Source organism: Sorex fumeus, unplaced genomic scaffold, assembly GCF_029834395.1.
Source record: "Sorex fumeus unplaced genomic scaffold, SorFum_2.1 ptg000128l, whole genome shotgun sequence".
Classification (NCBI taxonomy): Eukaryota; Metazoa; Chordata; class Mammalia; order Eulipotyphla; family Soricidae; genus Sorex; species Sorex fumeus.
This window is the reverse complement of record NW_026606185.1, coordinates 16173564-16200533: the sequence shown is the minus strand read 5'-3', so window position 1 is coordinate 16200533 and position 26970 is coordinate 16173564. Positions and strand designations below refer to the sequence as shown.

Genomic DNA, 26970 nt, shown 5'->3' with positions numbered 1-26970 from the left:
CCGCCCCGCCCGCGCCTGCGCGCCCGCCCGGCCCGGGATGCTGCTGCCGCTGCTGCGGAGTGGCTGCTTCCCTTCGTCCTCCCCGGACGGCGGCGGCGTGGACGCGGGCGCCGGGGGCCGGCCGGCGGCGCGGCTGCAGCGCGGAGCCCACGGGCCGCCGGGGCCGCATGCGTGCATGGATCCGGGTGCCGCGCTGCAGAGGCGGCCCGGGGGCGGCGGCCTGGTCGCGGGCTCCCCCGCTCTGTCGGGCGGTCAGGCCCGCCGGAGGAAGCAGCCCCCCAGGCCGGCGGACTTCAAGCTGCAGGTCATCATCATCGGCTCCCGCGGCGTGGGCAAGACCAGCCTGATGGAGCGCTTCACCGACGACACCTTCTGCGAGGCCTGCAAGTCCACCGTGGGTGAGCGCCCGGCCCCTCGGGCACCTTCTCCGCCGGCAGACGGGGCGGCCCCCCAGGGACCCGCGCTCGTGTGTCCTTGCGGCCCGGCCCGCAGCCGCTCACCGGTCACGGGTTCCCGGCGCCCGCCAGCGCCTTCCAGCGCTGCTCGCGGTGCGCTCCGGGACGCTCCGGCCGAGGGACCGGGAGAGTGAGGGGGCCGGCGGTACACGTCGGAGGGGGTCGGGAGAGTGAGGGGTGGCCGGCGGTGCCCGTCGGAGGGCCCGGAAGAGTGAGGGGGACGGCGACGCACGTCCGAGGGAACAGGGCAGAGCGAGGACCTTGGGGTCTTGCGCCCCGTCGAGCTGACCCAGTGGGGTGTCGTTGCTGGGGCCCGCATCGCCTTCGCCCTGGCGGTGGGGGACGGGCCGCGCCGCGTCCGCAGGCCGCCTCGACGTGGTCGCTGGATTTTTGCTGACTTCTGAAACTCCTGGTGGAGCTTCTCATGAGCACTGTCGGTGTGGGAGCGAGGAGTACACACGCTTCAGCTGGCCTTGCCCATGACCTCAACTCACCTGGGGACCGTGGCACTAGTGTAGGCACCACATACCACTCACCACCAGGATTGTCACAACGAGGGGAAAAAACGCTGTGGCTCCAGGTGAGAGAGTCTTGGTGTCCCGCAGGGGAAGTTTCTGCCGTGAAGTCGAGGGACACAGCTGCTCCTGGGGTTGGTGGCGTCTGGGACTGGCTGGCTGCTGCTTCCGTGGTCCTCCCCTTACAGGCTGTGCCGGTGGGCGGTTCTTCCGACGGGACGGTGGGGAGGGACCAAGGACGGTCCTTTGGTTTGAGATGCCAAAGTTAATTTCACATCCTAGTCTCCTGCGTGTGTGTTACTGTCACACCAGGGATACGCCCAAGACGAGCAGTTTGAGACTAACCTTGTAAAGGGTCACATCACAAGTTGGCAGTACGTGGAGATTGCTGGAAAATCAAACCCCCAGATTTCAGGGGCATTTGTTTTTTGCGTTGAATGATTTCAGTTAGGCCTTCTGGAAAGGCCTGTGTCCTTTGGGCCCTGTTTGTTCTTAAAACATTGGCTTTGGGATCGTGATATTAAATTCCAGCAGTATAACTGTAGGTGTTCAAATATTAAGGTATCCAGACTTGACTCATAGAGATTCAAGAAAGTTGTTTGATTGGGACATTCCCCAGTTGTGGGGCTTGCTCCTGCTTGGGAAGAAAGCCGCTGCACTTCTGCCTGAGGCCCCTGAGGAATTCCTTTCTTTCTTTCTTTTTTTCTTTTTGGGTCACACAGGGGTTACTCCTGGCTCTGCACTCAGAAATTACTCCTGGTGGTGCTGGGGAAACGATACGGGATGCAGGGGACCAAACCCGGTTCTGCTGCGTGCAAGGCAAACACCGTACCTGTACTATCACTCCAGCCTACCCTGAGGACTTTCTTAAATGAGTTTTATATGGTTCTTTTAGTATACCTGGCATAAGTAAAATAGAACTTCAGAGCAATTCAGGATTACTGATCTTTTATGCATAGCTCCACACTTAAAAACACACACACATAAAAATGCGAGAACTGATACAGCTGTGATGTATGCTGAAGAGGAATCAGCATCGCCTTGAGTGTGGACAAGAGGACTCAGTGACGGGGGAATGATAGGACATGAGCAAAGGTATTTGAAGGTGGGACAGGGAAGATGAGGAAGGGTCTTTTAAGCTAGTGCCACAGTAGAATGACTGAGCCATGTTCTAGGATCAACACAGGACATTGGTAATATATGCTTCAAGGCCTCAGTGTCTTGCTAAGGATTGTGGAATGTGGCTATGCTGGCGTGTGTATCCAAACTATCTTTTAGCACTTGAAACTGAAGACCCCTAGTGCAGCCTTGGCCAGGAGACAGTGAAACTAATTGGCTTGTGATTCCGCAGGATATTTGGGGCTGAAGGAGAAACCGGAGGCCAGGTGAGCACATGGATTTACCTGTGCACATTTCTTCCCGTTCTGCCGTCTTATGCTGGAGTGCTTGTATGGTTGGAGATTTTGTTTCAGGGGTTTTATTTTATGGAAGGGGGGGGGCACAGCCCAGCTGTGCTCAGGGCTTTCTCCTGGTTCTGCACTTAGGTGATGCTCAGGAAATTATAAGTGGTGCTAGGGATCAAACCTGGGTCAGCCACATGCAAGGCAAGCACCCTACCTGCTGTAGTATCACTCCAGCCCCAGTGGTTAGGTTTTTGTCTCTCCTCTTGTATTGCCTGTAATACTAGCTGGATGTTTATTAGCTGTGAGAAGTTCCCAGGGATAACTCCTGATCCAGAGTATGAAGATGCCTTAAGAGCTAACTAGTATTGGTGAGACAGCTTGATAGGATGCTGGGAGTCCAGTCTCGCCACCACAAGGGCCCCTGAGCACTATTGGGGTCAACCCCCCTCCCCCATCCCATCCCCAACAAAGACCAAGAGTAGCCCTTGAACACCATGTGGCCCCCAAACCAAAAAGTAAGCAAGTAAATTAGCCCCACTGAAGTCTCTGCCTGGAAGTTGCTTATTCCTTGCACTATCAACTCACATAATGAATTCCTTCCTCTGGGTTGTTGCTTTGCTACCCTTGGGGGTGGGGGTGGGGTCTAAGTGGTGAATAGCACGTGGTCTCTGTCCACATGTGACTCAGAGCCTGTGGGCCGCAAGATGACCCCGGGTTAATGCAGAATCTTGTCTGGAGTGTTTGGGGAGCACCGAGAAAGCCCCTCCAATGGGTGAGGGGGCAGTAACATGGGGCTCGTAGCAGAGGCTTCCTCCGTGTTGGAACGCTGTGAAGATAAGTTCAACCCTCAGGTTTCTTTGGGAAAATGCTGTTTAAACATGGTGCTGGGGGTGGTGTAGAGTCGTGTTACCTCGCCTGCCTTTCCCCCTCGAGCACTGAGTTCCCAGTGTCTATCCGTTCTCTGAAGCAAGTTTGTCGAGTTTCTCTCTGCGGAGAGTCCAGTGAGCTCCGGAGAGTGGAGAAGGCTGCAGACAGCGCCTCTGGTCACCTCACAGGTGTAGGGTGTGCATGAGAGCCTTGGGTGCTCAGAGAGCCTCACCTTTGTGGCATGCTGGGAAGCCTAGGTCTGCACTCATTGTGCTGTGAAGGTGGACGGGAGCATCTCCACTGAGGCCTTTGAAAAGTGACTGGGGCCTGGGGGTGCACGGCTGCGTGACGGGGCTCCAGGCTTTGCTCCCTGACACCTGGGGGTGCCTGGCACCTGTGGGGAAATGCAAAACAATAAGCAAAGAAGAAATTTGCAGGCCCTCCAGCCTCACTCGGACTGTCTCATTAAAAGCTCAGTGGAAGAGCTGGTTAGATAGTTCTGGGTTTGGATTGCCCGCCTTACATGGGACTGACCCCAGTTCCATCCCCAGAGCCAGGACTGAGACCCCTCTCCCCAAGAACAAAATTCTCTGTGAATATCCTCAGAGATTTCAGGTACTGAGCTCTTAGTAAAATCCTATATGGCAAATGTTGATTTGGTTTAAAAGACACAACATTTACCCGACATAAAAAGCTTTTTGTTTGAAAAAAAAAAAAAAGTAGCATTGAAGAGAGAGTGCAGCAGGTAGGTCACTTGCCTTGCACGCAGCTGGCCTGGGTTCAACCCTCAGCACTCTATATGGTTCCCTGAACCCTGCCAGAAGTGATCTTGAGCACTGAGCCAGGAGTAATCACTGAGCACAGCTGGATGTGGTCCAATACAATAAGAATAAAGGTTTTTAGTAACTGACCTGTTTAATAAAAATTGCCTAGATGGGGTCTTTTCAAATGGGATCTTGTAGTTACTTAATCTAGTACAATTGAGCACAAACTGAGCATTTTTAAACATCCAGAAACAGCTTCTTTTATTCCCTCCCTTTGGTGCCAGAGATCAAAGCATGGTCTCATGCCTATGAAAAATGTGCTGTGTCCCTCACCTACAACCAGGGTCCAGAAAACAGCTTTCTGAAAACTGAGAAAAGGAAAGAAAAAGAACTACTTGTTAACTGCATATTCATCTCTGTGATATACATAACGATTATAAAATTATTTATCGACTTTTGTTTTATTTCTGAGTTGCAGTTGGAAATTAGCTGCTAATTTTGTTTGACTCAGAATGGTTGGGGCCTGAGAGATGGGGGGTGGGGGGGTTTCTTGCTTGCCTTGGATGTGCCAGCCTTGGTTCAGTAACCAACATCTTTATGTTCCCTATTCCTCTCCCCCCCTCCCTCAGCACAGGGTCAAGAGTAAGCCCTGAGTACAGAACCAGCATTGATCAATAAATAATTTTGCCAGGTGGCTACCCACTCTAGCAGTATTGCTTTCTAGAAAACACTCAAAACTGTTAAATTCCAGTGCCTCGGCCTTTGTATTAGACACAACCATAACCCTGGAAAGTATCCCCATTTTACACATGAGGAAGCAAAGGCATGAAGCGAACAACTAACTCATAGGGGCACAAGTGGTTAAGGCCAGCTTGAAATAATGGTGTTGACTGCCCCTTTCTTTGGGTGGTCATTGTGAGATTTACATATTGAGTTTTTGTGTTTGGGTTTGGTGGGGGAGGTGTGTTTGGGGTCACTCTTTGGTTTCCAGAGCACCCTGTGGTGCCGGGGAGTATACCCAGGCCTCCTGCATGCCAAACGTGCACCCACCCTATTGAGCTGTCTTCCCTGGACTGCGGTCACATTCATTTTGCCTTGTGGTAGTTCTGGTTACGTTGAGTTGGAGCTGGCCACCTTTTGTGTTTTCCTTGTAGCATCCCTGTCAAGACAGTGAAGGACCGTATTAGTAAAATCGATTTTAACAATGTCTTCATTACAGTGTGTGTCTCGGATATCAAAAACAGTGCCCCAGGAGTTACATTTCTTTTTACCCTAAATAATTCCAGTGTGTTGGTTATTCAAAACTCTTAAATCTCTAAATATTAGGATTTCCTTCCATATTTGGTTTATATGAATAGAAGAATGGTTGAAGTAAGGCCATCTGATTTTTCTGAAGAAATAAAATTTCTCCCAAAGTAGTATAGGCCAGCTTAAAGTTGCAGCAGTTTTTGTTTTGTTTTGTTGTAAAACTAAATAAGGGCTTTAAAAAAAAAAACTTGCTATGAACTGTCCCTGAAAAAATACTTCAAATGGAGTAGAGCCACCCCAAATTAGGAAAGACAGTATGAGTATGGAAAAGTGCTTGAAATTTTGTTCTGAGAGCCTTTCCTTGTGAAACTTCACAGCCTGGCCCCCAAGAGTCAGTCATCTTTGGGGACTCCAGCCTGGGCCTGCTCCCTTACTGACTGCAGCCAGCCCTGGAGTCCTATGTTGGGATGAAGGTTTGTGGTGGAGAATTGGGGAAAACAGTGGTTTTTAGGTGGCGGCATTTCATCGGGTGGTTTATTAGACATGGCTGGCGGAGGGCAATGTCGAGGGGTCCAAGACCCACGATCCTTCTTGTAGATCCTTCTTGACGCAGCTCTGTCTGGCTTGACCTTGATGTCATTGAGTGTGACCAGTGAGCTGTAGGCCTCTCATGCTTGGCGAGCTTTACCTGGAAGCAAAAAGGCCCCTTTCCAGGGAAGTTGTTAATTTGCTCTTGTTCTAAGAAGAGAGGCCAGCGGTTGCTGTCAGCAAGCCCAGAATGAGCATCCAATATTAGATTGCAGCTTTAAACTTGCATTTTGCTCATCTGTGTTCCAATGGAGTCTTCCAGGCCATTGGGGACTGCCTAAGTGTGTCACTTGAAAGAGAATTAGGACAGTTCGTCCAGAGCCCTCACACCAAAGCCACACTTGAACTCCCAGCCAACATGATGTGACTGGATGACTTGGGGAGAGAAGTAAGTGTAAGAGAACCGATGTGCCTTGACGAACACAGCATTTTCCTGCCAGCATCTGTGTGTGGTGCTGCATTTGTTGGTTGACTTAATTCAAGCTGAGTGGCTTAAGCGGCCCTTGTCCACTTCTGGTGGAGCTAAGTAAGTAGCACTCTTTCTGAGAAAGTGAGAATTTAGTTCCCATGGGATTGTTTAGGTTGAAAGTCCATTTAAAGACTTAGCTTAAGTGTGTACAGCCTTGTTTCACTGTTCAGCCTCACACTGAGGAAGAAAGGTTTAATTCTGCACAGAAATCCAGGTTCTTAGAGACCTAATTGGCCCGGAGTGGCTGATCTTGTCTGATCTTGGAGGTGGCTCTCTATGAAGTCTGAGAAGGCCCTTTTGAGAACTTAAGTCCAAATTACTGGGCAGCCTTGGATGTGAGATTCTTTGTTTTAATTGTTTGAATTTGTAAGGAAAACATAGCTGTGTTCAGTCAACACTTAGCAGATTTGCATTGAGAGGCCGTTTATATTTATCCAGGATACCATTGCTGTTAGTCATTTGACAGGACTGGACCTAATGAGACCTTTTACTTCACACTGTGGGGGGCAGGTCACAGGCCATAAGCAGTTTATCAAGGAACCAAGGAACAAGGTAAAATGCTGAGCAGCTCTTCAACAGAGGAAGAGATTTGATTGTTCTCTTTTTGTTTTTCCTTTTTGGTTTTTGGCCCACACCCAGTATTGCCCAGTGCTCACTCCACATCGGGTCAATCCTGGCAAGACACTGGACCATATGTGGTGCCAGGGGTCAGACTGGGGATGGTTATGTGCAAGGCAGAACCCCACCCCACCCCACCCCCTTTTCTCCTTAGTGCATATCTTTGGAATGCAGACTAACCAGACTACAGACCTAAAACCATGCACCTAATGATCCAGATCATGCTTTTTTAAAAATACTTGTTCTTTAAAACCAGAGAGCACCAGGTCCTGGGGGTGGGGGGGCACCAGGACTTCTGAGACTACCTGAAGGGTGCCTTTCCTCCCTCCCTGATCTGAAAGCTTCCACTATTTGTGCCAATCCTCACAGAAGGCCTTAGTTTACCCAGCAACCTGACTTCCCTGGAATCAGTCTCTCCCATTTCCCAGGTGGTCTCTCTCCAACTTAACCCAGGGGCTCTGGAGAAACCCACGAAGGAACAGGCCCCCTCAATGAGAACCTCGTCTTCTCTCTCTCGAAAGAAGCATCGACTCTACGGAGTACTAAATAATCACACACTTATCCAGATTTTACTGAGAAGGAAAGCTTTCCCCGTCTCTCCATCACTAACAGCGTCTCTGCCCTGACCCCTGCATGTCCACTGTGCTCCTCGCCCTGCCCCTGGTCCTTGTGGCCTGGTGTGCAGAGATGCCCAGATTCTGCAGCTAGGCCTGACTTTTTGTCCCAGTTCTGCTCTAGACTATCAGTGTTTTTTTTTTTAATGCAGGTGATTTAACTTCTCTTTTCTTAGCCCTGTGTTTTTTTGTTGTTTTACTTTATTAAATAGAACATATGCTCTTTTTCTATTCTCCTAGTTTAGTAATAAATGAGACTAAAATTCCATGTACCTGTTCCAGAAAAGGCAATTTAAAATGTCAGTTGTGTACCCTTCTAATTTATAGTACAGATACAAAACAAAACAAACCAAAGAAACCACTTCAAAAAGCAATTCATATCCCTTTGAAATACATACAGGTGAATATGAGACATTTATCTGTATGTATCATGTACCTGATGTATAAACATCCGCATAGAAACATGAGATGTGTTAAGTTATAAATTTCATAGGACGCTCCCTGTATTTTTTATAGACTTGGGCTGGGTATTAGTGATTAATTTGTATATGAAGAAAAGATACTGATCTACCATTTGATCTCCCTCTCCCTGGGAATATTAACTTCTCTTGTAAATAAGGAGTCAAAATGGCAGGTGGAGTGTGGGGGTCTCCTTTCAGATAGGGAGGGAGCTGCTGGTTGTATCAGAGTCCATGAGAGTCTGTCCAAGCTGGCCACTGCATCTCACTCATATTGAATATATGTTTGTAACTCCCTCCCTCCCAATTGACTCAGTGAAGCTATGAGGTGAGTAAAAGAGATGCATTAACTGGGCCCGAGTCACAGTACAGCAAGTAAGACACTTGCCTGCTTGCTTCCAATCCAGGTTCAACCTCTTGTCATCCCGTATCTCTGTCAAACCATCAGGATTGATCCCTGAGTGCAGAGCCTGGAGTAAATCCTGAGCACCACAGGTGTAATGCCACAACTCCTCCTCCCCCACAGAAAGAAGGCCTACCCTGAAATCAGACAGCCCAGGTTTAAATCTCTGTTCTAATTCTTTGCTCCTTGATGACCTTGAGAAAGTTCCCTGAGAGTTTTTCATCTTATAATGGGCACAGTAATACTATTGCAGTAAGTTTGTAGCAGAATACTCTGCATTGAGTTGCTGTATATAAAGCCCTTAGTGCCGAAGTAGTAGACGGTAAAGAGTTCATTTTATTGTGACGGAATCATTCCCCCTCCCCCCATTTTTTTTAAATGAACTTCTTCCATCTGAATATCCTTCCTTAGTGGAACTGGACCTGCCTTCTGTTCTGAATTCACACTCCTCCCTTCTCCTTAGCGTCAGAGATGGTGACCTCTGCCTTCCTTCTCTCCTGCCCTTGCAGGGCTGTCTCAACATTTCTGCATGCCTCAGACACAGGGTGGGCTTTGTATGCCGGAGTGGAAGCATCTCCAACCTGAAATAAAAGACAGAGCTCCTGAAATTCAGGATGGTCATTAGATATTCTCAGGCCCGATAAGGATTTTTTTAAATGACATACAATCTGTTTGCTCTTTTATTAGTACTGATTCTGAGACAGTCCAACTTTTTCCCCCCTCACTTAAAGTGCTTAGTTTGTGTTTCGTTGAATGCTCATAACTTGTAAGAAAACATGTTTGAAGTATAGCGCACTTTTGGGTGCCCCTGGGACGGTCCAGGAGTTGGAGGCTGAGATCCCCTGAGGCTGGGTGCTGGAAGGTGGCCGCTTACTCAGTGGAAGGCTCACCGCCTTCGGGTTCAGTTGACTTCTTCCTCAGTTAAGTTTCCCCAGTCTATGTGAGATTGATGCAATCCTTTATTTTCTCCTGCTGAAAATTCTGGAACTCTGCTCCATGGTGAAAGTGGAATCATACTGTGTGACACTCACTGTTGGGTGGAAAGCCAGGGTTCAGACTTAAGATGGTTGTCCTAAAGCCACAGTGACATGAGCCCAGTGACATGAACTAAGCCCCTATCAGCGTCTACAAAATCTTTCAATTTCCTGCAAGTGTTAAGTAAAATCTCGCCAAATGCAAACTCCACTCTCTGGAGGAGGAGGGGGAAATGAGCAGGAGAGAAAGGAAGTCCATTTGACTGTGATCACAGGCAAGAGCCATACTGTTATTTTTGCTGCTGGAAAGAAATATGCAGAAAGACGATTTTATAACATATCGCCCAGTAGAATGAAATACAATGACATTTTGGAAAAGTTCTGCCGAAAAGGGGAATATAAGAATCATAACGCTGTGAGTAGGCCAATTCTTTATCCTTTTGCTAAGATTTATGAAAGAAAAATAAATACAAAGCAGACACAATGCAGTCATTAAGACTTGTTCTTTGACGTCTTGATTGTGGTGATTCTGTCTTTGCAGAATATCCTGATCGTCCTCTTTCTCACCATGATTTCAGTTATAACTGAGTCTTTATGAGCAGTGCTCTCTACTTACACCTGGTTTCTGCCACTCCACTAGCTTATACTTTGACCTTAAAGCAACTCGCGTTCTTCTCTCTGCTCTGGTGTCTTCGTCTGTAAAATGTGTGATAGTGCTGCCTGAATCAGGTCACTAAGATGCTGTGTGTTGGGTGCCAGAGTGTGTGACATATGTCCACTATCATTATTATTAAAGGGGGGAATGTCAGAAATGTCTGGGATTTAAACAGAGCAGCCTAAACCCATTGATCCAGAGACTAAAACTGGAACCCATTTCCTTTCTGAGCTAAGGTTGCTTTTTTTTTTTCACAGTTTCTTTGGCTTTGGTCTGTAGAGAGAGCGCCAAAAAAGGATGTATGTGCCAGACACCCAAGTGCTGAGCACAGCTCCATGGGAGTGACCCCCCAAGCAAAGAGATTAGAGTAGCCCACAGCACTGCCAAGTATAGCCCCGGAACAAGGAAATTTAAAAAAAGATTAAGTTTAAGAAAAAGCAAGGGGGTGGGCCAGGCACATGTGTCAGTAGTGAGCACTTGCCTTGCATGTGTGTGTGTCCTTGGTGTGATTCCTGACACTGCACGGTCCCCTGGGCATAGAGCCCAAAGGGAAAGCAATTTAAAAGGGGTGGGGGGATAAACAACGGTTAAACAATAGTTTGGAGATGTAACTCAGGGCCCCACACATGCAAAGCATGTTCTCTAATACTTGAGTCTTCCCCCCTCGCCCTGAGTGATTCATGTACAGGATCACTTCCCTCTACGTGACTAATAGAATCGCCTTCCTTAACTGTGGGGGGTGCCTCCCGAGATCTCCAAGTGCTTAAACCCTGCATGTGCTGTATTTTCCTGTACATAACGGACCATGATAAAGATTGATTTTAAACTAGGGAGCTGGAGAGCAAGTACAGGGGTTCAAGGCACTTGCCTTGCATGCAGTTGGATGTCCTGGTTAAATCCATGGCACCAGGTGGTCCCCCAAACATCGACCCAACCACCCTATCCCCAAATCAGGCATAGTTGAGGCAATTTTTATTCATAATAAAATAGATATGACCTTCTGTAATAAAAGTTGTGTGGATGCAGTTTCTTTCTCTCATAATCTTCTTATCTGTGTTCAGACCTCAGTTGACCACCAGTCACTGAAACCTTGTGGAGCAGGGCCAAAGAGAAGAGCCCCTGTAGCCGTGTTAGGCAGTGACCAGCCGAGTTCTGTGTGTCGAAGAGGATGTGTGTGTTCACTGCCCACGGTCTTCTCTTTCGGTTTTGGGCCACACCTTGTTATGCTCCAGTTATGTCAGGGCGTCCTCCTGGCTTTGCACTCGGGGATTACTCCTGGCAGTGCTGGGGATTGAATTTGCACTGGCCACATGCATGGCAAAGCCCTCCCCGTTGTCTCAGCTCTTTAGCCTTGACTGCCTGTCTCTTAAGGAATTCCCATCATCCTAAGGGATTTCAGCATCAGTGAGGCTGTTTCTGGGATGATGCTTGTGTGCTGGGCCCCAGAGCACCTTGCTTTCCTACTGCTGCACCCAGCAGACACTGAGAGTATAGGTCCCTCCTTTCTTCTCCTAAAGTGTTTAGTTTGTTTGTGCTACTCAGTCCGAAACCCCCCGCCACCACCAAATAGCCAACATTTCTCCTTATGTATTCAGCACTGGACAGAGAAGGGCTCGGCTTTTATTCCTCTGATTAGTTTCCTTGCTGTTGTGTACCAGACAGGGCTGGAAGCCCACTGTGATGGTCCTCAGGGGCCTTGTGGAGCCCAGTCTGGGCAGACCCGGGTGCTGCGTAAGAAGAGACTGCAGAGAAAGGTACTGACATGCCAAGTGCACGCAGGGGCTAATTTAGGACAGGGACCGGCCCCATTAGCTGAGGGAATGTTGGGACTGGCAGCTGCCCCTGGTAAGTTAAAAACCTAAGGGACAAATTACCCACAAAGGACTCTTGTTTTGTTTTGTTTGGGGACTGCACCCAATGGTGCTCATTCCTGGTGGAGCTCATGTGGGATGCTGGGGGTTGAACCCAGGTCAGTGGTGTGCCAGGGGAGTCACTCTGATCCCCTCAAGAAGAATATTGAGTGGAAATGAGTTGAGAATCCTTTTTTGCCCTTTCTGTTTAGGTGCACCGATAGCAGGAATCTCTTTTTAGTAATCCACTATTTGAGGTTTGAGGCTGTTGATGAGTTGGTACTTCTATTAAGAAGCATTATAGTTTCTATAGCTTGTAAATATTAAAAACAATCCACACTAAGAGAATTGCATGTGTGGTATGTGGTGCTGGGAATTGAATCAGAGCCTTGCACATGCATGATGTGTGCTGTAGCACTGTTCTCCCATTGTTCATCAGTTTGCTCGAGCAGGCCCAGTAGTGTCTCCATTTTGAGACTTGGAGTTACTGTGTTTGGCATATTGAATACATCATGGGTAGCTTGCCAGGCTTTGCTGTGCGGGCAAGATACTCTCGGTACTCTCTGAGAGGGGTGGGGGAATCGAGCCCGGCTCGCTGGGCTGGCTGCGCACAAGGCAAACGCCCTACCACTGTGCTGTACCACTGAATTATATTTGTTCCCAGATTGAGGTGTTACTTGGTGTAAGAAGGTTTTTAGAAATGCTGTCATATGTTTTGATGACCATATGTTTCCAAAGTCATGATGTGACTTTTCAATAGTTTCAAACTACATAGTGATCATTAGATATGTTGAAGCACACTGTCACTTTAGAGGACTTTTGATTATTATTATTTGGTGCCAGTGATTGAACTCAGGTTCTCACACATGAAAATTGAGTGCTCTATGGCTGAGACTCATTCTCCAGCCCCTCAGCTATTTTATTTTATTTTAATTATTTATTTATGGCCTCTGCAATGTGTCTTTCTTCTTTTTTTTTTAATTGAATCACTTGGGGTATACAGTTGCAAAGTTGAAACTTATCTTGACTTGGCTACACAGATCCCAGTTCTTTATTATTATTTTTGTTGCAGGTTTTTTATTTTTTTTTTTTTGGCGGGGGGTGGAGGGAGAGACACACTCAGCATCGCTCAGTGGTTATTCCTACCTCTTAGCTCAGGAATTATACTTGGTGGGTGTTCAGCAGACCATTTGGGATGCCAGGAATTGAACCTGGGATGGTCATTTACAAGGCAAATGCTGTATATCTCTCTGGCCCAGGTTCTTAATTTTTAAGTTGTGTCTCATCTTTATTTTGTTTCCCTAATATTACTATTTTTTATAGTCACCTGGTGATATTTCCTGACTTGGAATACCAGTGACCTTTCTTTTTTGTTCATTAAACTTTGTGGTTATAAAAATAGTCCTATGTAGAATTACTAAGTTGAGGAAATTGGGAGGAATAGTAACTGGCCTGTTCCAGCTCAGAACAGTTTCTGTCATGGAGAGTGCCAACTAATCGAAGCAAAATTTACTTGCTTTTTTTTTTTTTAGGGGTTCTTTGAATTGACTTGAAACACACCTTAGAAGAGAAACATTAGCCAGTTCATTTCAGTAAACTAACGGCCCCTGGGGACAAGTTTTGCAAAAGTTAACAGCTTCCTTGACCAAAACTGTTTGGGCCAGAGAGGTTTTTGGGGTTTGCTCTTTGGGCCAGAACCAGCAGTGCTCAGGACTACTTCCAACTTGGTGTTTGGGGGTGGCTCCTGTGGTTCTTGGGAGACCTTGTTGTGGCGGGGACCCAGCACAGACCTCCTGCACGCAGAGCATGTGCTCAGCCTTTGGAAGGCGGCACCAGCCATCAGCAAAAGCTAATAAACGAGATCCTCAAAACAAAAGTGAAATAGAATATAGAGTGATGACAAAACAGGACTTTCATTTATAAATTGTCATCACGGAGTAATGTGGTAGGTCCTTAACTTCATGCTGATGGCTGAAAAACAGGATTTCTTTGAGGGGGGAAAGGTGTTTGTTTTTGTCTCTAAGCTGTGATTTTAAGATTCTAAACAAAGCCATTATCTCTGGACTGTGCTTTGGAGGCTCTGGCTTTAGCCTTGTTGTTGTCCTTCAGTTGAGTCATTCGGGAACTCAAGGGTTTTGCTGGTGCACAAACCAGCTTCCTGTTTCCAAGCTGTCATCTGACTTCTAAAAGCAAATCGGTCACAGAACTGAAAGTGAAATTGAATCCATCAGCACAGGCTGGGTGGCGTCTGAAGTATTGTCCAGGGTGAGAGGTGCAGAACCGAATTGCCATGGACTTCTGTCCACTCTGTTTCCTGGTTGCTTCTCCGTGCCTGCCACTGCTGCACAGATGTGTGTCCTGCTATTCATAGAGGGTGGCTGTATGTCTGTCACCTCACCTCCAGCTCAGCATCTGACTGCAGGCCCAGGAGTGGGTGCCTGAGTCCTCTGCATGTCCACACCTGGGCCCGGTGCAGGCACACCAGGGAGCCCTGGGCTGTTGGCAGTCACCATCAGCTTCTGGATCTAGGCAGCAGCCCTTTGGTTTATTTCACTTTGGTGAAAAGTGTGTGAAAAATTAGTTTGGAAGTAAGTTGTTTGTTGCGTTAACTTGGGGACCATGCCCAGCAATGCTCAGGCTTATTCCTAGCTCTACACTCAACAGTTACTCTTGTCCGTGCTTGGGGACCACATGGGGTGCTGGGGATCAAATCTGGCTCAGCTGCATGCAAGGTAGGAGCCCTGCCTGCTGAACTTCCAGACCCTTAAGTTTTGTTTTAGAATCATAGTGAGTAGACTGAAGAAAATTTGGATTAAGAAATGTATCTGAGGGCTGGAGAGAGAGGATGGCAGGTAAGGAGTTTGCTTACCTTGCAGGCATCTAACAGTTGCATCCTGGTACCCATGTATGGGCTCCTGTGCATCCCTTGGTGTAGCGGGGTGTGACCCCCCAAAAAAAAACAAAACAGATAAGAGTTATCTGAAGCATCAAGGATTCAAAAAGGACAAATTGCTACATGATTTAATATTAATAGCAAGATGAATACATTTAAATCAGGTATGTTTGTTTTTGAATAAAAGTACTTATCCACAGTATTGGCTGTATAATAAAAAGATTATTTATAGTTGGCTGCTTACTTTGTGGATGCCAAAAACGTAATAAGTCTAAATTGAGTCTTGCATTGTTGAGGGCTGAGAGATGGCTCAGGCAGGGGGTGTGCTTTGCAGTTGGGAGGCCTGACTGAACCCCACAGCCACCTGCCCCCAGCACTAAGGGAGCACTGAGCCAGGTGTGGCCCCTAAATAAAGGACAACAATAGCAAAAAAACCAAAGAGCCCCGGGAAACTGACTAAGGCTGTTTAAAACCAAGATGATATTTTTGTTCAGGAAATTTTCTCATGATTGCATTCTTATATTTAAAGTCATTTGTTATATAGTAGAATAATAATATCCATGGCCAAGGAAAACAGAGGTAGGAGGACTAGTTGAAACTAACCACAAGTGTGTATGTGTGTGTGACTGAGGTAAGATAGAGAAGAGACCGGTATGACAATAATAGCTGGGAATGATCACGCTGGAGAAGATTTGAGGTTTAAAATTAGGTAAACGATGTTCTTGATAGCCTTTCAGTATCAATATTGCAAACCACAGTGCCCAAAGGGGGGAGGGGAATAGGGAGGGGAAAGAGGGAGGAAGGAAGGGGCGGAGGGTGGGGGTGATGGGAGGGCACCTGGGGACTCTAGTGCTGGGAAGTGTACACTGGTTGAGGGATGGGTCTTGGATCACTGTATGCCTGAAATCCAACCATGCACAGCTTTGTAATGGTTTCTCTCATAGTGATTCAAGTAAAAAGTTTTAAAAAATAAGATAAATTTGTAAAAAAGTCATTTCTTAGGAAATTTATCAGATACAAATATTTGTAAAATACTTTCTATGCTAAACTTACAAGTAGTGATTATATCTTTAATAACAAATGCTGGAGTTATATGTGGAAGCAGCATTTTATCAAGCTGAAGCACACGTGACTAGTCTCAGATATGACTGTGCTCCGGTTTTCCCTTTGAGAACAGGGGGTAGCAGTTCCTCATGTTTCTGCCAGTACTATCGTGTATAAGAAAGATGTTTTTTGTCTTGTGACATAATTGCGTCTTTGTTCTCTGCTTCATCTTCATTCCTTTTATTTACAGGTGTTGATTTTAAAATAAAAACTGTTGAGCTCCGAGGAAAGAAAATTAGATTACAGATCTGGTAAGTTGGAACACCTAGCTCTCCCCCACGAATTGCTCTGTGCTAACAATCCATATGCTTGTCTAATGAAATTAACTTGGAGCTGGTTTGTCCTACTTTTCATTTGCTCATTAAAGGAAAAAAAATGAACAGTGTTTTCTGCAAGAAAGAATTTGGGGACCCGTTTTATTCCCCACTGCATTTGTACACCACGAGTAGTGGGAAGTGTTTCCTTTAAGGAGGCCACGTTTGAACCCTTCTTTGTATGCTTGTTTTCCAACTCATTTGACTTAAATCCTGGCTGCCACCCCTGAAATGACGACTTAGAAGCTCGCGCTGTGCTTTCAGCTATTCGATGGCAGTCAGAGTAACTGCAGCGCATTCCCATCCAGATCCTGCCCTGCCTGCTTCCAGGCTCACTGCCTACAGGCATTCAGAGCAGCTGCGGGATGTGTGCTTCCTCCTGCTGGGCCGCTGGTGCCCGCAGCCACCCAGCTGCCCCTTTGTCACCTCCCAGTCAGGACTGAGGCAGCTCCCACGGCAGCGACACTGCGACGTTCATCTGTTGGGGGGTGGGGGGTAGTGTGTTCTGGTGGTGGTTTCGCCAAGGCCAAGGTGAGGTGTTCGGAGAACCCTGTTTGGTTTTTGTCCCCACGTCTGCAGCATACTCAGCTTACTAACTCCTCTCGGCAGGTCACCTCAGCTCTGAGTGTGTGTCCACCGTGTGTGTGTATGTGCTTTCATCCGCGCTAATCGCTGCCTCATCTGTGGCGTCACCGGTCACCTAATGCTTGAGTGTTAGTGCCATGCCTTCATTCTCCATCCGTGTCCCTGGCTGGGTCACAGCTGCTGCTGAGTCAACATTGCTTTCCTCCGGGAGGTCTCTGAGGTAATGTCTGCACCTAGTCACCTGTCACTCTCCCTAACCCACTGTAAGGACTTCTGTGTTCTTTTGTGTTTACTGTTTGTGGTTTGGGTTTGGGTTTGGGGCTTGGTTATAAAATAATATCTCTCCTCGATACTTAATAATGGAAAATGGTTATTTCTTGTTCTATAGACGCATGAATGGAAAGCAGCAGCCTTGCACATTGTTGCCAAATTTTTTTAACTCCAAAAGTGGTCCAAAGTAGCTTTCATAGAAACTGTCTAGTTATAAATTGGTGGTTTTTGTTTGTTTTGCTTTTTGTGTCACACCTAGTGATGCTCAGGCGTTATTCTTGATGGTGCTCAGGGGACCACACGGGATGCCGGGGATCAAACCCGGGTCAGCCACTTGCAAGGCAAATCCCTGCTGTCCTGTTGCTCTGGCCCCTAATTATAAGTTCTTTAAGAGAAAGACCAACTTTAAAAGAACTCCAGGTATGACACCCCCTGTGGCTCGCACCTCTGAAGGAGATCCTTCCTGATGAAGAGATGGCCTTGCAAAAGGAGCACAGCCATCATTAGGTAGTGACGCATTGTGGCCTGGGAAAGACATGTCAGTGTTAGTAATTCAGTGTGCCTCCCAGGCTATGGTCATGCCTGACTTTCAGAGTGTGTCCAGATGCCCCTTCCGGGCCTCTCTGTAGCTCTGCTGGCTAAGGCTGCAGGAGACAGTCGATGCTTCCAAATCTCATTGCAGTGCTGTTGGAGCTGATGCAAGTGGCTCTACCCTCTGAAGCACCCACACTCACTCCCCACCCCCACCCCCGCTCCAGCCCCTCCCCGGCGGGAAACTGCCAGCACAGTTCCAGAATCATGTCAGTACCTCCCCCAAATGCCTCTCCTTGGACTGCTTCTGGACTCTGAGGAGCCTGGCTTGGTCACAGATCTTTAAAACTTGCACAGCATTAGTGAAGACTGTAACCGAGAGTAGCAGAATTGAGATTCACTGCATTTCATTCTAAGGACTGTTGCATAAAATATCCGGCGACTTAGTTAAAATCAGACTTGTCTTTTCCTAAAGGTTTTTTTGGTAGTAAATAATACACCACAGAAAGCTGCTTGTTAATCACATAGTTTAATTTTGAGTTTGGGGCCATACCCAGTGGTACTCAGGGCTTACTTTGTCCAGGGATCACTCCTGGCAGTGCTCAGGGGAACCTTATGCCATCCCAGGGATCAAACCTGGGTCAGCTACACGCAAAACAGACACCCTACCTGCTATACTATCACTTCAGCTCTCCAAAGTAAAATTTTTCCTTCTGAAGTATTTGACTTAAAGTGTTAAAATGCTTTTTTCCCCCACTTTGCTCTCCAGTATGCAGATTGGGGATGTATTGGAGTCAGTCTTCGCTATTGAAGGTTGCATGTGGCTTGTTTTGGGGGATTTTTTTTTGTTTATTTGTTTTTAAATTTACTTAGGTTTACTTTTTGGCTTTTTGGGTCACACCCAGCGATGCCCAAGGGTTACTCCAGGCTCTGCATTCAGGAATTACTCCTGGTGGTGCTCATGGAGGGCTGGAGTGATAGCACAGCGGGTAGGGCGTTTGCCTTGCAAGCGGTCAACATGGCCGACCCGAGTTCAATTCCTCCGCCCCTCGTGGAGAGCCCGGCAAGCTACCAAGAATATCTCGCCCGAAAAGTAAAGCCTGGCAAGCTATCCGTGACGTATTCAATATGCCAAACACAGTAACGATTGTCACAATGGAGACGTTACTGGACCTGCTTGAGCAAATCGATGAATAACAGGAGGACAGTGACAGTGACAGGTGCTCATGGGTTATGAGATGCTGAGGGATCAAACCCAGGTCAGCTGTGTGGAAGGCAAACACCCTTCCTGCTGTACTATCACTTCTGTCCCAGTATGTGTTTTGTTTTGGACTTAGGGTCAGTCCTTTTGCCATTGTTGCTGTTGCACTCTGCTGTTAAATTTTATTCTGTCACCAGTCCATGGCAGAGAAGGAAGCAGTGTTGGAACAAGCTTGTCAAACTCAGTGGGCTGTGCCCTGCTAATAATAGTTCTGTTCTGACTTAGTAGACTGTCATTCTGATGGAAACAGTGCCAGTCTGTTTTTATGGAAACGTCTTGTTAGAAGAAATCACTTTCCTTTTGATGATTTCTGGATGTAGCCAATCTAAGAAAATAGTTACCAGAGATTTCTAAACATTTAAAATATCCAAAGTTTTAGATGTCATTGTCACTTTTTTTGGTTTAGTTTTGGGGGCTATACTTAGTGGCGCTCAGAGATGGGGGACTCATCAAACCCAGATTGGCTGCATGCCAGGCAAGCGCCCTACTGGGTGTACTGTCTAGCCCTTGACACAATTTATATCATTGTTGCAAATCTCAGTTTCCTGTTTATCTGTGGTCAGAAGAAAAGAATAACAGCCAGAGAAAGAGAGCAGGCGTCGGACACCTACCTTGCATGTGGCTGGCCCTGATTTCTGGCACTTCCTGGACCATAGTGTCCCCAGGACTGGGCCTGGAGCACAGAGCAGGGAGAAGATGCCCAGGCACTTCCAAGTGGATTCCAAAATCACCTGGGCCCCCTCAAAATAATTATTCTCAGCTTTGTACTTCAGATATTCCTATGTGTATTTAAGAACTTCATCTTTAATTTATGACCCATTAAGTGCCTGGGATTTCAGAAATCCTTTTGTTAGTGGCTCTCTGTATATATATTTCTGAATCAGTTCCTCTTGACTAACAAGAGGTGTTGGTGAAGTTTTGTTTTTAGAAATCCTGAAGAATTCCCCTTCAATCTATTTTTGTTTCAAAAGATCAAAGGCTGGTGCCTTCCCCATTGCCACAGTTCCCCATCTGCTGAGGCAGGTTTATCGAGGCCCCCGAGCCAGGCTGCTGGTGACCTCACCTTCCTCGACCTTTGAGGGGAGACTGCAAGGGCATCTCTGGCGCTCTGGACCCAAAACGTATGTGCGAGCTGGACTCGTGCAGGCTTTGTTTTGTTTATCACAATAATGCATCACTAAGGGAATCTAGTTTGGCAGCTAGTTCTCTCTGAATGAAGCCAGAAGTTACAGCACCTTCACCAAAGGCTGTTCTGGGGAACCCAGTCAGCCCCTGGGGGGGTGCACTTGTCAGCATAGTCAGGTGCTACTTATGTGGGCTAAAGGGCTTCACTTAGTTCACCTTGGGTTTACTCACCACTCACCGGGGACTTTAACTTGATGTTAGGACACTAAGCCCAGTGTAGTGTAGACAGTTGTCTGGAGCAACGAGAGTGGTATCCCGGTGACCCGCTGCCTGCCACAGCCCAGCCGCCTCTCCTGGTGGGTCAGCAGCAGTGCTCTCGGGAATGTCGCACGGGGTTCTCGATGCGCCAGGCTCACAAAGCCAGCAAGGATAGGACTCAGTAACATCCTCCGATTCCCTGAATGTTGCTGTGTTCATTCCATTCCTCCATTCACTTCCTGTTGGCGTGTCAGACATTGGGGCATAAGCAGCAGCTAATGGGATGTGGTCAGGTGTGCTTCTGTGATTTGTAACCTCAGATTACCTCAGACTTCTAACTAATATCTTACGCTAGGAAAAAGACATGAAGCTAATGGTAGCGTACACGAGTGCCCTGGAGATGGGTAAAGAAATAAGATACTACTTTTATGCCTAATGATAATTGCTGCATGACTTTTCATATCAGGGCAGCATTTTATTTGAAGTAAAGTGAAGATTCTGCTGTTTACTGAATTTTTAATATCTTTAGATAGATTAGTGTAGAAGCCACTTTCCTTTCCACCCTTTTATTATGACTGTCTTCTTGCCATTTTTTAAAACAAAACAAAAAAAACCTAGGGCCAGGAAAGAAGTTCAGAATTCTGGTGGGTGGTGGGCATGGTTTGCACACAGGAGGCGGTTCCATCCTTGATATCAAATGATCCCCCTGAGCATCGAGTTGGGAATAGCCCCTGAACACTGTTAGGGATGATCCAAAGCAGATAAACAAAACGTGATTCAAAAGACATTTTGATGTAACCAGCTCAACAGAGCTATTCGATGAGCGACAGGAAGTAGGCAGGAAGAGCATGTCTCAGTGCCGATATACATTGCCGTAGAACTGCTTGCTCTGATGGTGGTTTGGAAACCTATGTTTTGCTGCTGTCTCTTAGGGACACTGCAGGTCAGGAGAGATTCAACAGCATTACCTCAGCTTATTACAGAAGTGCCAAGGGGATCATACTAGTATATGATATCACCAAGAAAGAGACGTTTGATGATTTGCCAAAATGGATGAAGATGATTGATAAAGTAAGTTTCCTCTTTTTCTTTCAGTTGTGGGAGGACTGGGGGTGTGGCTGGGTGGAGTGCACGCTGGCACTTGGGAGGCCTAGGATTTGATCACCAGACCAGAGAAAATGGGAGGAAGGGAAGGGAGGTATCACTCACACTTCATGGCACATGCTTTTCTGTACGAAATGCCCTTTGGTCCCTATTACAACATTCCCAGAAGATTGATCTTGTCCCAGTATGATAGATGAGGGAATTTTTTTTCTGGTACCCTGAACTGTTGACATCAAGTCGTATCTAAAATCCAATTTTAAGTTTGGACTGTCAGTTTAATGAGTGTGTTTTCAGTGAGGATCTCTGAACTGTTCCGGGGAAGCCCAGGAGATGACTCAGAGGGTGGGAGCGCATGGGATTTGAGTTCCGTCCCCGATATCTCATGGTCATCTCCCACCCTCACCCCCAACACTGCCAGGAACCAAGCTGTGCGGGAGCAGCTCTACAATGGAGCCCCCCAAATAATAGACTCTTAGAGGCCAGGCGCATCCATGTTAAATGTCCAGCCTGAGGAAGAACATCTGCTCGCACCCTCAACCTTTCACCAGACCCTGATTTCCTCCATCCTGAAGCCCTAAGACTTCGCTCCTACGTGAACGCGGGCAGAGCAATCTCACTGCTAGCTGCCTCCTCAGAGCCTGGCTGTAACTGCAACTCCCTGCAGGGAGCCCCACCCTGAAGCGCTGTTGGGCCTGAAGTGCCTCCTGAAGCCCTGTGTCCTGAGGAGGGCGGGCACCTTCCTCCCTGTGCCCTGAGCATTGTGTCCTTAGGAGAGTGTGCTCCTCCCTCCTCGTGCCCTGAGCACTGTGTCCTGAGAAGGGCACTTCCTGATCCTCCCTGCAGCCTGAGCACTGTGTCCTGAGGAGGGCACCGCTCTTTCCTCCCCATGCCCTGAGAGCACTGTATCCTGAGAGTACTGTTTGTGCTCCTTTGCCCACATGCCCTGGCCTGTTCCCCAAGTGGGTCAGCGCTGGCTCTGTGGCTGCTGAGGGGTCCCACCAGCAGTCGCCCAAGAGCTCACACATGCCATCAGTGCTTCTTGTCTGTGTCACAGTTAGAGCCGGAGGTGGTTGGGGGGAGGGGGGGCAGGTGTAAGTCAGGAGCTTGGGGTCTGGGCCTCTAGGAAGGACCAAGGTGAGTGGAGCACAGTTGGAGGCTGGAGCAGGAGTGCTGAGGAACGCATGCAGTTGTGTGGGTGCGTGCTCACATCTCGGTTGGGGGCACAAGGGCAGTGATTGGGGGCCGCCTCGGGTTGCTCCTGGCGCAGTTCTGGGGATCACACAGTCTCCCCAAGTGCCAGAGTGTGCCCAGCTCTTGCAGTTCTCTCCCTGCCCCACTGACTTTTAATAGTTTTTGGAGGAACCTCTTATGCTCTATAGATAAAAGGCTTTGTAGCCTAACTTTTTTCCTGTTCATAGAATTGAAATGTTGTTACCATATATCATACCGTATGTAATATATATTTAAATCAAGAGAAACCCCACAGTCAATTTTTCGGTCATACCATGATCAAATACCCATCCCTCCACCAATGCCCATTTTCCACCACCATGGATAATATCCCTCCCACCCCCATCCCTCCCATCTCACCCTGCCTCTGTGGCAGGGTATTCCCTTTTGTTTTCTCTCTCCTTTTGGGTGTTGTGGTCTGCAAAAGAGGCATTGAGTGGCAATCATGTTCAGTCCATAGTCTACTTTCAACCTGCATCTCCCCTCCTGGGAGGATCCTCCAAACACCCTTTATTTGGTGTTCCCTTCTCTATCTGAGCTGCCCTTTCCCCTAGAATGCCCGGCTGGTCTCTATGCCATGGAGTAATTCTCCTGGTACTGATCTTGGCTATTCTTGGGTATTAATCTCCTATTTTGTTACTTTATGTCCCCCAGATGAATGCAATCTTTTTATGCCTATCCCCCTCTTTCTGACTCATTTCGCTTAGCATGATACTTTCCATGTAGTACCACTTGTATGTAAATTTCATGACTTCATCTTTTCTGTATGTTCCTTTTTCTACCTTGTATCACGTCATTCTTATCTTTTGTTCAACTTTTAAGGGTTTGTTTTTGGTTGCCCATCATCTTGATAGAGAACTTTGCCCGTATTTTGAACCATTTCATTAGGACATGTTCTGAGTTCTTACTGGTTATAGTCCAAAGCTGTGGTTGCTGATGCCATAATTACCGGGGAGCTTTATAAAATGCTGTCAGCCTACAGAACTTCTTGTATACCATTTGAGTTCTACTCTGAGATTGTGGAGTGAAGGAACACACCAGTGAAGTGCCAGTTAGGCCTTATACTTCTTTGTGATGATGCCCATTTTTGAAATGCAGCTTCTTTTGAAATTCCACAGTATGCCTCAGAAGATGCAGAACTTCTCTTAGTTGGAAATAAGTTGGATTGTGAAACTGACAGAGAAATCAGCAGACAGCAAGGAGAGAAGGTAAGGGCCCAAGAAGGCACAGTGCGGGCCCCGTGTTTCAGTGAGGAACACTCAGTAGACATCTTATTTTAGAATCTTAGGAGATAACCACATGGTCATCGGTCACATCATTCTCTTTTGTTGGCTTTTCTTTAACTTCCTAGTTCAAATTTATTCTGAAAACTGGGCTGGGGAACATAACATACACTGCATTATTACCTAATTCAGAGACTCCTAGGCAGAATTGGCCACTGTTCCCTTTTCAAGGAGGAGAAAAAGTCATTCATATCCCCTGGAGGTAAAGAAATCCTCTTTCTTTAAGGAACCAACAGGAAATGCCCCCAAGGCCTCCCCTCCCTATCTATCCCAGCCCAGGAAGCATCTTGCCCACTGTGGTGGAATAGATCTAACCCGACATTTTATGTAAACTATTTTTCATTGTAAGATTTTATTTTTGATTTTCTCTTTCTCTAATGTTCATTATTTGGAGATTCCTCAATGCATTTTAAATATCGCATGTTAATTTTAACACTTGGGCAAGTAATTTGAGTTCTTGATCTTGATGTTCCCCTTTGGGGTTTTGTTTTATGATTTCTGGAAAATGTGGGTATTTTCTACAATTGAGAACTTGACATTTGCGCACACTTGGGGCTTACAAGCCCTCAGACCCTCTCCTGTGAGGTGACCCTGGACTGAGATGCAGCCACACAGGAAGAAGAAAGCTCATTTTTTTTCCCCCTCCAGTTTGCACAACAGATAACTGGGATGCGGTTCTGTGAAGCCAGTGCCAAGGATAACTTTAATGTGGATGAAATTTTTCTGAAGCTTGTTGATGACATTCTAAAAAAGGTAAAAAAAAAAAAAAAGTAAATGATTAAGAAAATATTTCATTTGAAATCTGTTGTTTTCATTATTGGTTTTGGTTGGGAGTCTAATTTAGATAGGGGAGTCACGAGCCCAGTGAAGCCCTAGGCCCCAGCTCTTCCTTGCGGGGTTTCCAGTGCCCTGAGAGCTGATGGCCGCCACTGTTCTAAGATGAGTGGGGACACTCTAAATGTGCCATTCTTGGAGCTCATGCAGTGCGTGTGAGAGGCCTGGGTTTGATCACCAGCACTCCATGTTCCCAGCGCATTGTCAGGAGCAACCCCCAGGCACAGGGCTAGGAGTAGAGTAACCTCCAAGCACTATCAGGTATGACCCCAAACTAAAAAGCATGTGCCAGGAGTAACCTCTGAGCACCACTAGGTATGACCCAAAAATCAAAAAAGAGGGGGAGAAAACAAATAGCAGAGCCGTTTTTGTTTTTATTTATTGCTGCATTGAATTTTAATTTTACTGAACTCTATGAAAATGCATGTTTATTTATCACTTTTGCAGCACACTGGTGTTGGCTGGGCAATTTTCATGTCCATCTCATCAGGGGATACAAATCGCTCTGAAACCTAGCTTAAATAATTGCACAATTTACAAAGCATTTAACACACGTGTCCAAAGATTTACGTGCAGATTTTCTCCTGTTCATCTTAGATGCCTCTGGATATTTTAAGGACTGAGCTGTCCAATAGCATCCTCTCCTTGCAACCAGAACCTGAGATCCCACCAGAACTGCCTCCACCGAGACCACATGTCCGATGCTGTTGATTTGCTACTTCGGAGAGACAAAGTGGAAATATCCTGGAAGGGGAAAGTGTTCTATTCTGCACTACAATCGTTTTGACAATTTCCTTTCGCACTTTGTAATCCAAGTCAGAGCTATACACTAACTTGTAAATATGCCATTATGCAATCCTGGGTAAGTTTTGGTTGTAAATCACATATTCCCTCCAAATTATTTTTCATTGTCCCAGTGTATAGTGTACATGCACTGGGAATCATATAGTACTTCTAATATGAAGATTGGATATGGGAGAAATGAAAAGTATAATGTTTTCTTGAAATAAGTATTATTGTCCTTGGTAATTATATTATGAGGACAGAGAATATTCTAATAAGAAAGGATGTGGTGCTTTGCTTACTGTTTTAAGGAAAATTTGTAAAAACAAAAGACTTTTGGGGGGAAAAAAGTTACCTTAAGTGCTTTTTCTTTATAAGACATTTTCCTCAGCTGTAGCGTCTTTGAAATAATAGAGTGTTTCTTCCGCAAAGCAAAGCTCTGTCCATGGCCGGCATTGAAGGTTATTTATTGTTATGTAATGGTAGAATGTCACTACTTAGAGGGGAGGATTTGACTTGGTCCTGCGGCCGCAGAATCTCTCTTACTGTTTCCTAGTGGACACGGATCCTAAGCTTTTAAGAGCTACAAAGATTCAATGAAGAAATGTTTTTGAAATTATACAAGATTTTGAAACAACGCTGCTGTCCTAAACAAATCCTGTTTAAAGGAATTTTACATTTACTATATCAAAGAACATAAATGTATCTGCTTAAACATTCTATACCTTTTTAATGATAAAAAATTTCTCCCCATATGGTGAAGCTTATTCCTATAAGCATAGGCTGTGTTCCTCTTTTATTTTTTCTTTTTCTTTTTTCCTCCCCTCTCTCTCTCTCTATGAATTTGTGAACCCTCTTTGGTATATCTTTTATTAAACTGCACTGTTTTGTTTAGTTGAGGTAAAGGTAATGATGTATTTGAATAACTCAGCGTGTCGAGTGTTGTGATATGAAAAGCATTGTGGTCTTTCTACACTAATGAAGTACAAATAAAATTTTGTATTTATGAATGACAGTTGAGTCGCCACATTTATTTGTGCATTTAAAATTGTAGACCCACATTCATCAGACCCTCCATATCTCAGTTTTTTAAATGCTTTAGATAAGAAAAGTGCTGTCACCTCTACTGTGAAAACATTTATCAGTTTCTCAAAAGTCAAACATAGAACCTCAGTATGATCATTAATCCACTTCTGGATATTTACCAATAAAAATTTAAAGCCAAACCACAGAAGAAGTCACCATTTTTCTCAGTGGCCAAAAGGTGGTTTTCTAGGCCAGGAAAATGGGGCCAAAGAGCCAGTGCTGGTGCCTTACGTGCTCAGGAGCCTGAATTCAGTTCCTGGTACCACATTGTTCCCACCCAGAATTCCTGGTTGGGATCCAGGCACTGCACTGACACATACGGCCATATCTTTACAGCAGGAGTAACCTCTCGGGTTCCTGAGCACTACTGGGGAGCCTTTCCCCAATTTAAAATAAAAGGATTTTTCTGGAGCTGGAGAGAGCTAGAC

At 46.4% G+C, this 26970-nt stretch overlaps 1 protein-coding gene across 1 annotated transcript; it reads left to right on the top strand.

Annotated features, from left to right (window-relative positions):
- RAB12 (RAB12, member RAS oncogene family) lies at positions 1 to 26471 on the top strand. The gene is made up of 6 exons (XM_056137969.1): positions 1 to 398; positions 16069 to 16129; positions 21155 to 21293; positions 23675 to 23764; positions 24488 to 24592; positions 25271 to 26471. Exons 1-6 carry the CDS (start codon positions 38 to 40, stop codon positions 25382 to 25384), a joined length of 870 nt encoding a protein of 289 aa, XP_055993944.1. The 5' UTR covers positions 1 to 37; the 3' UTR covers positions 25385 to 26471.
- Positions 26472 to 26970: the final 499 nt, after the last annotated feature.

Bases quoted from the DNA above. Each gene is read 5' to 3' on its own strand.
- RAB12 (XM_056137969.1), top strand. From the start codon at position 38: ATGCTGCTGCCGCTGCTGCGGAGTGGCTGCTTCCCTTCGTCCTCCCCG. The intron at 16,130-21,154 runs GTAAGTTGGAAC...GCTGTCTCTTAG, and splicing joins AAAATTAGATTACAGATCTG to GGACACTGCAGGTCAGGAGA. The intron at 23,765-24,487 runs GTAAGGGCCCAA...TTCCCCCTCCAG, and splicing joins GCAGACAGCAAGGAGAGAAG to TTTGCACAACAGATAACTGG.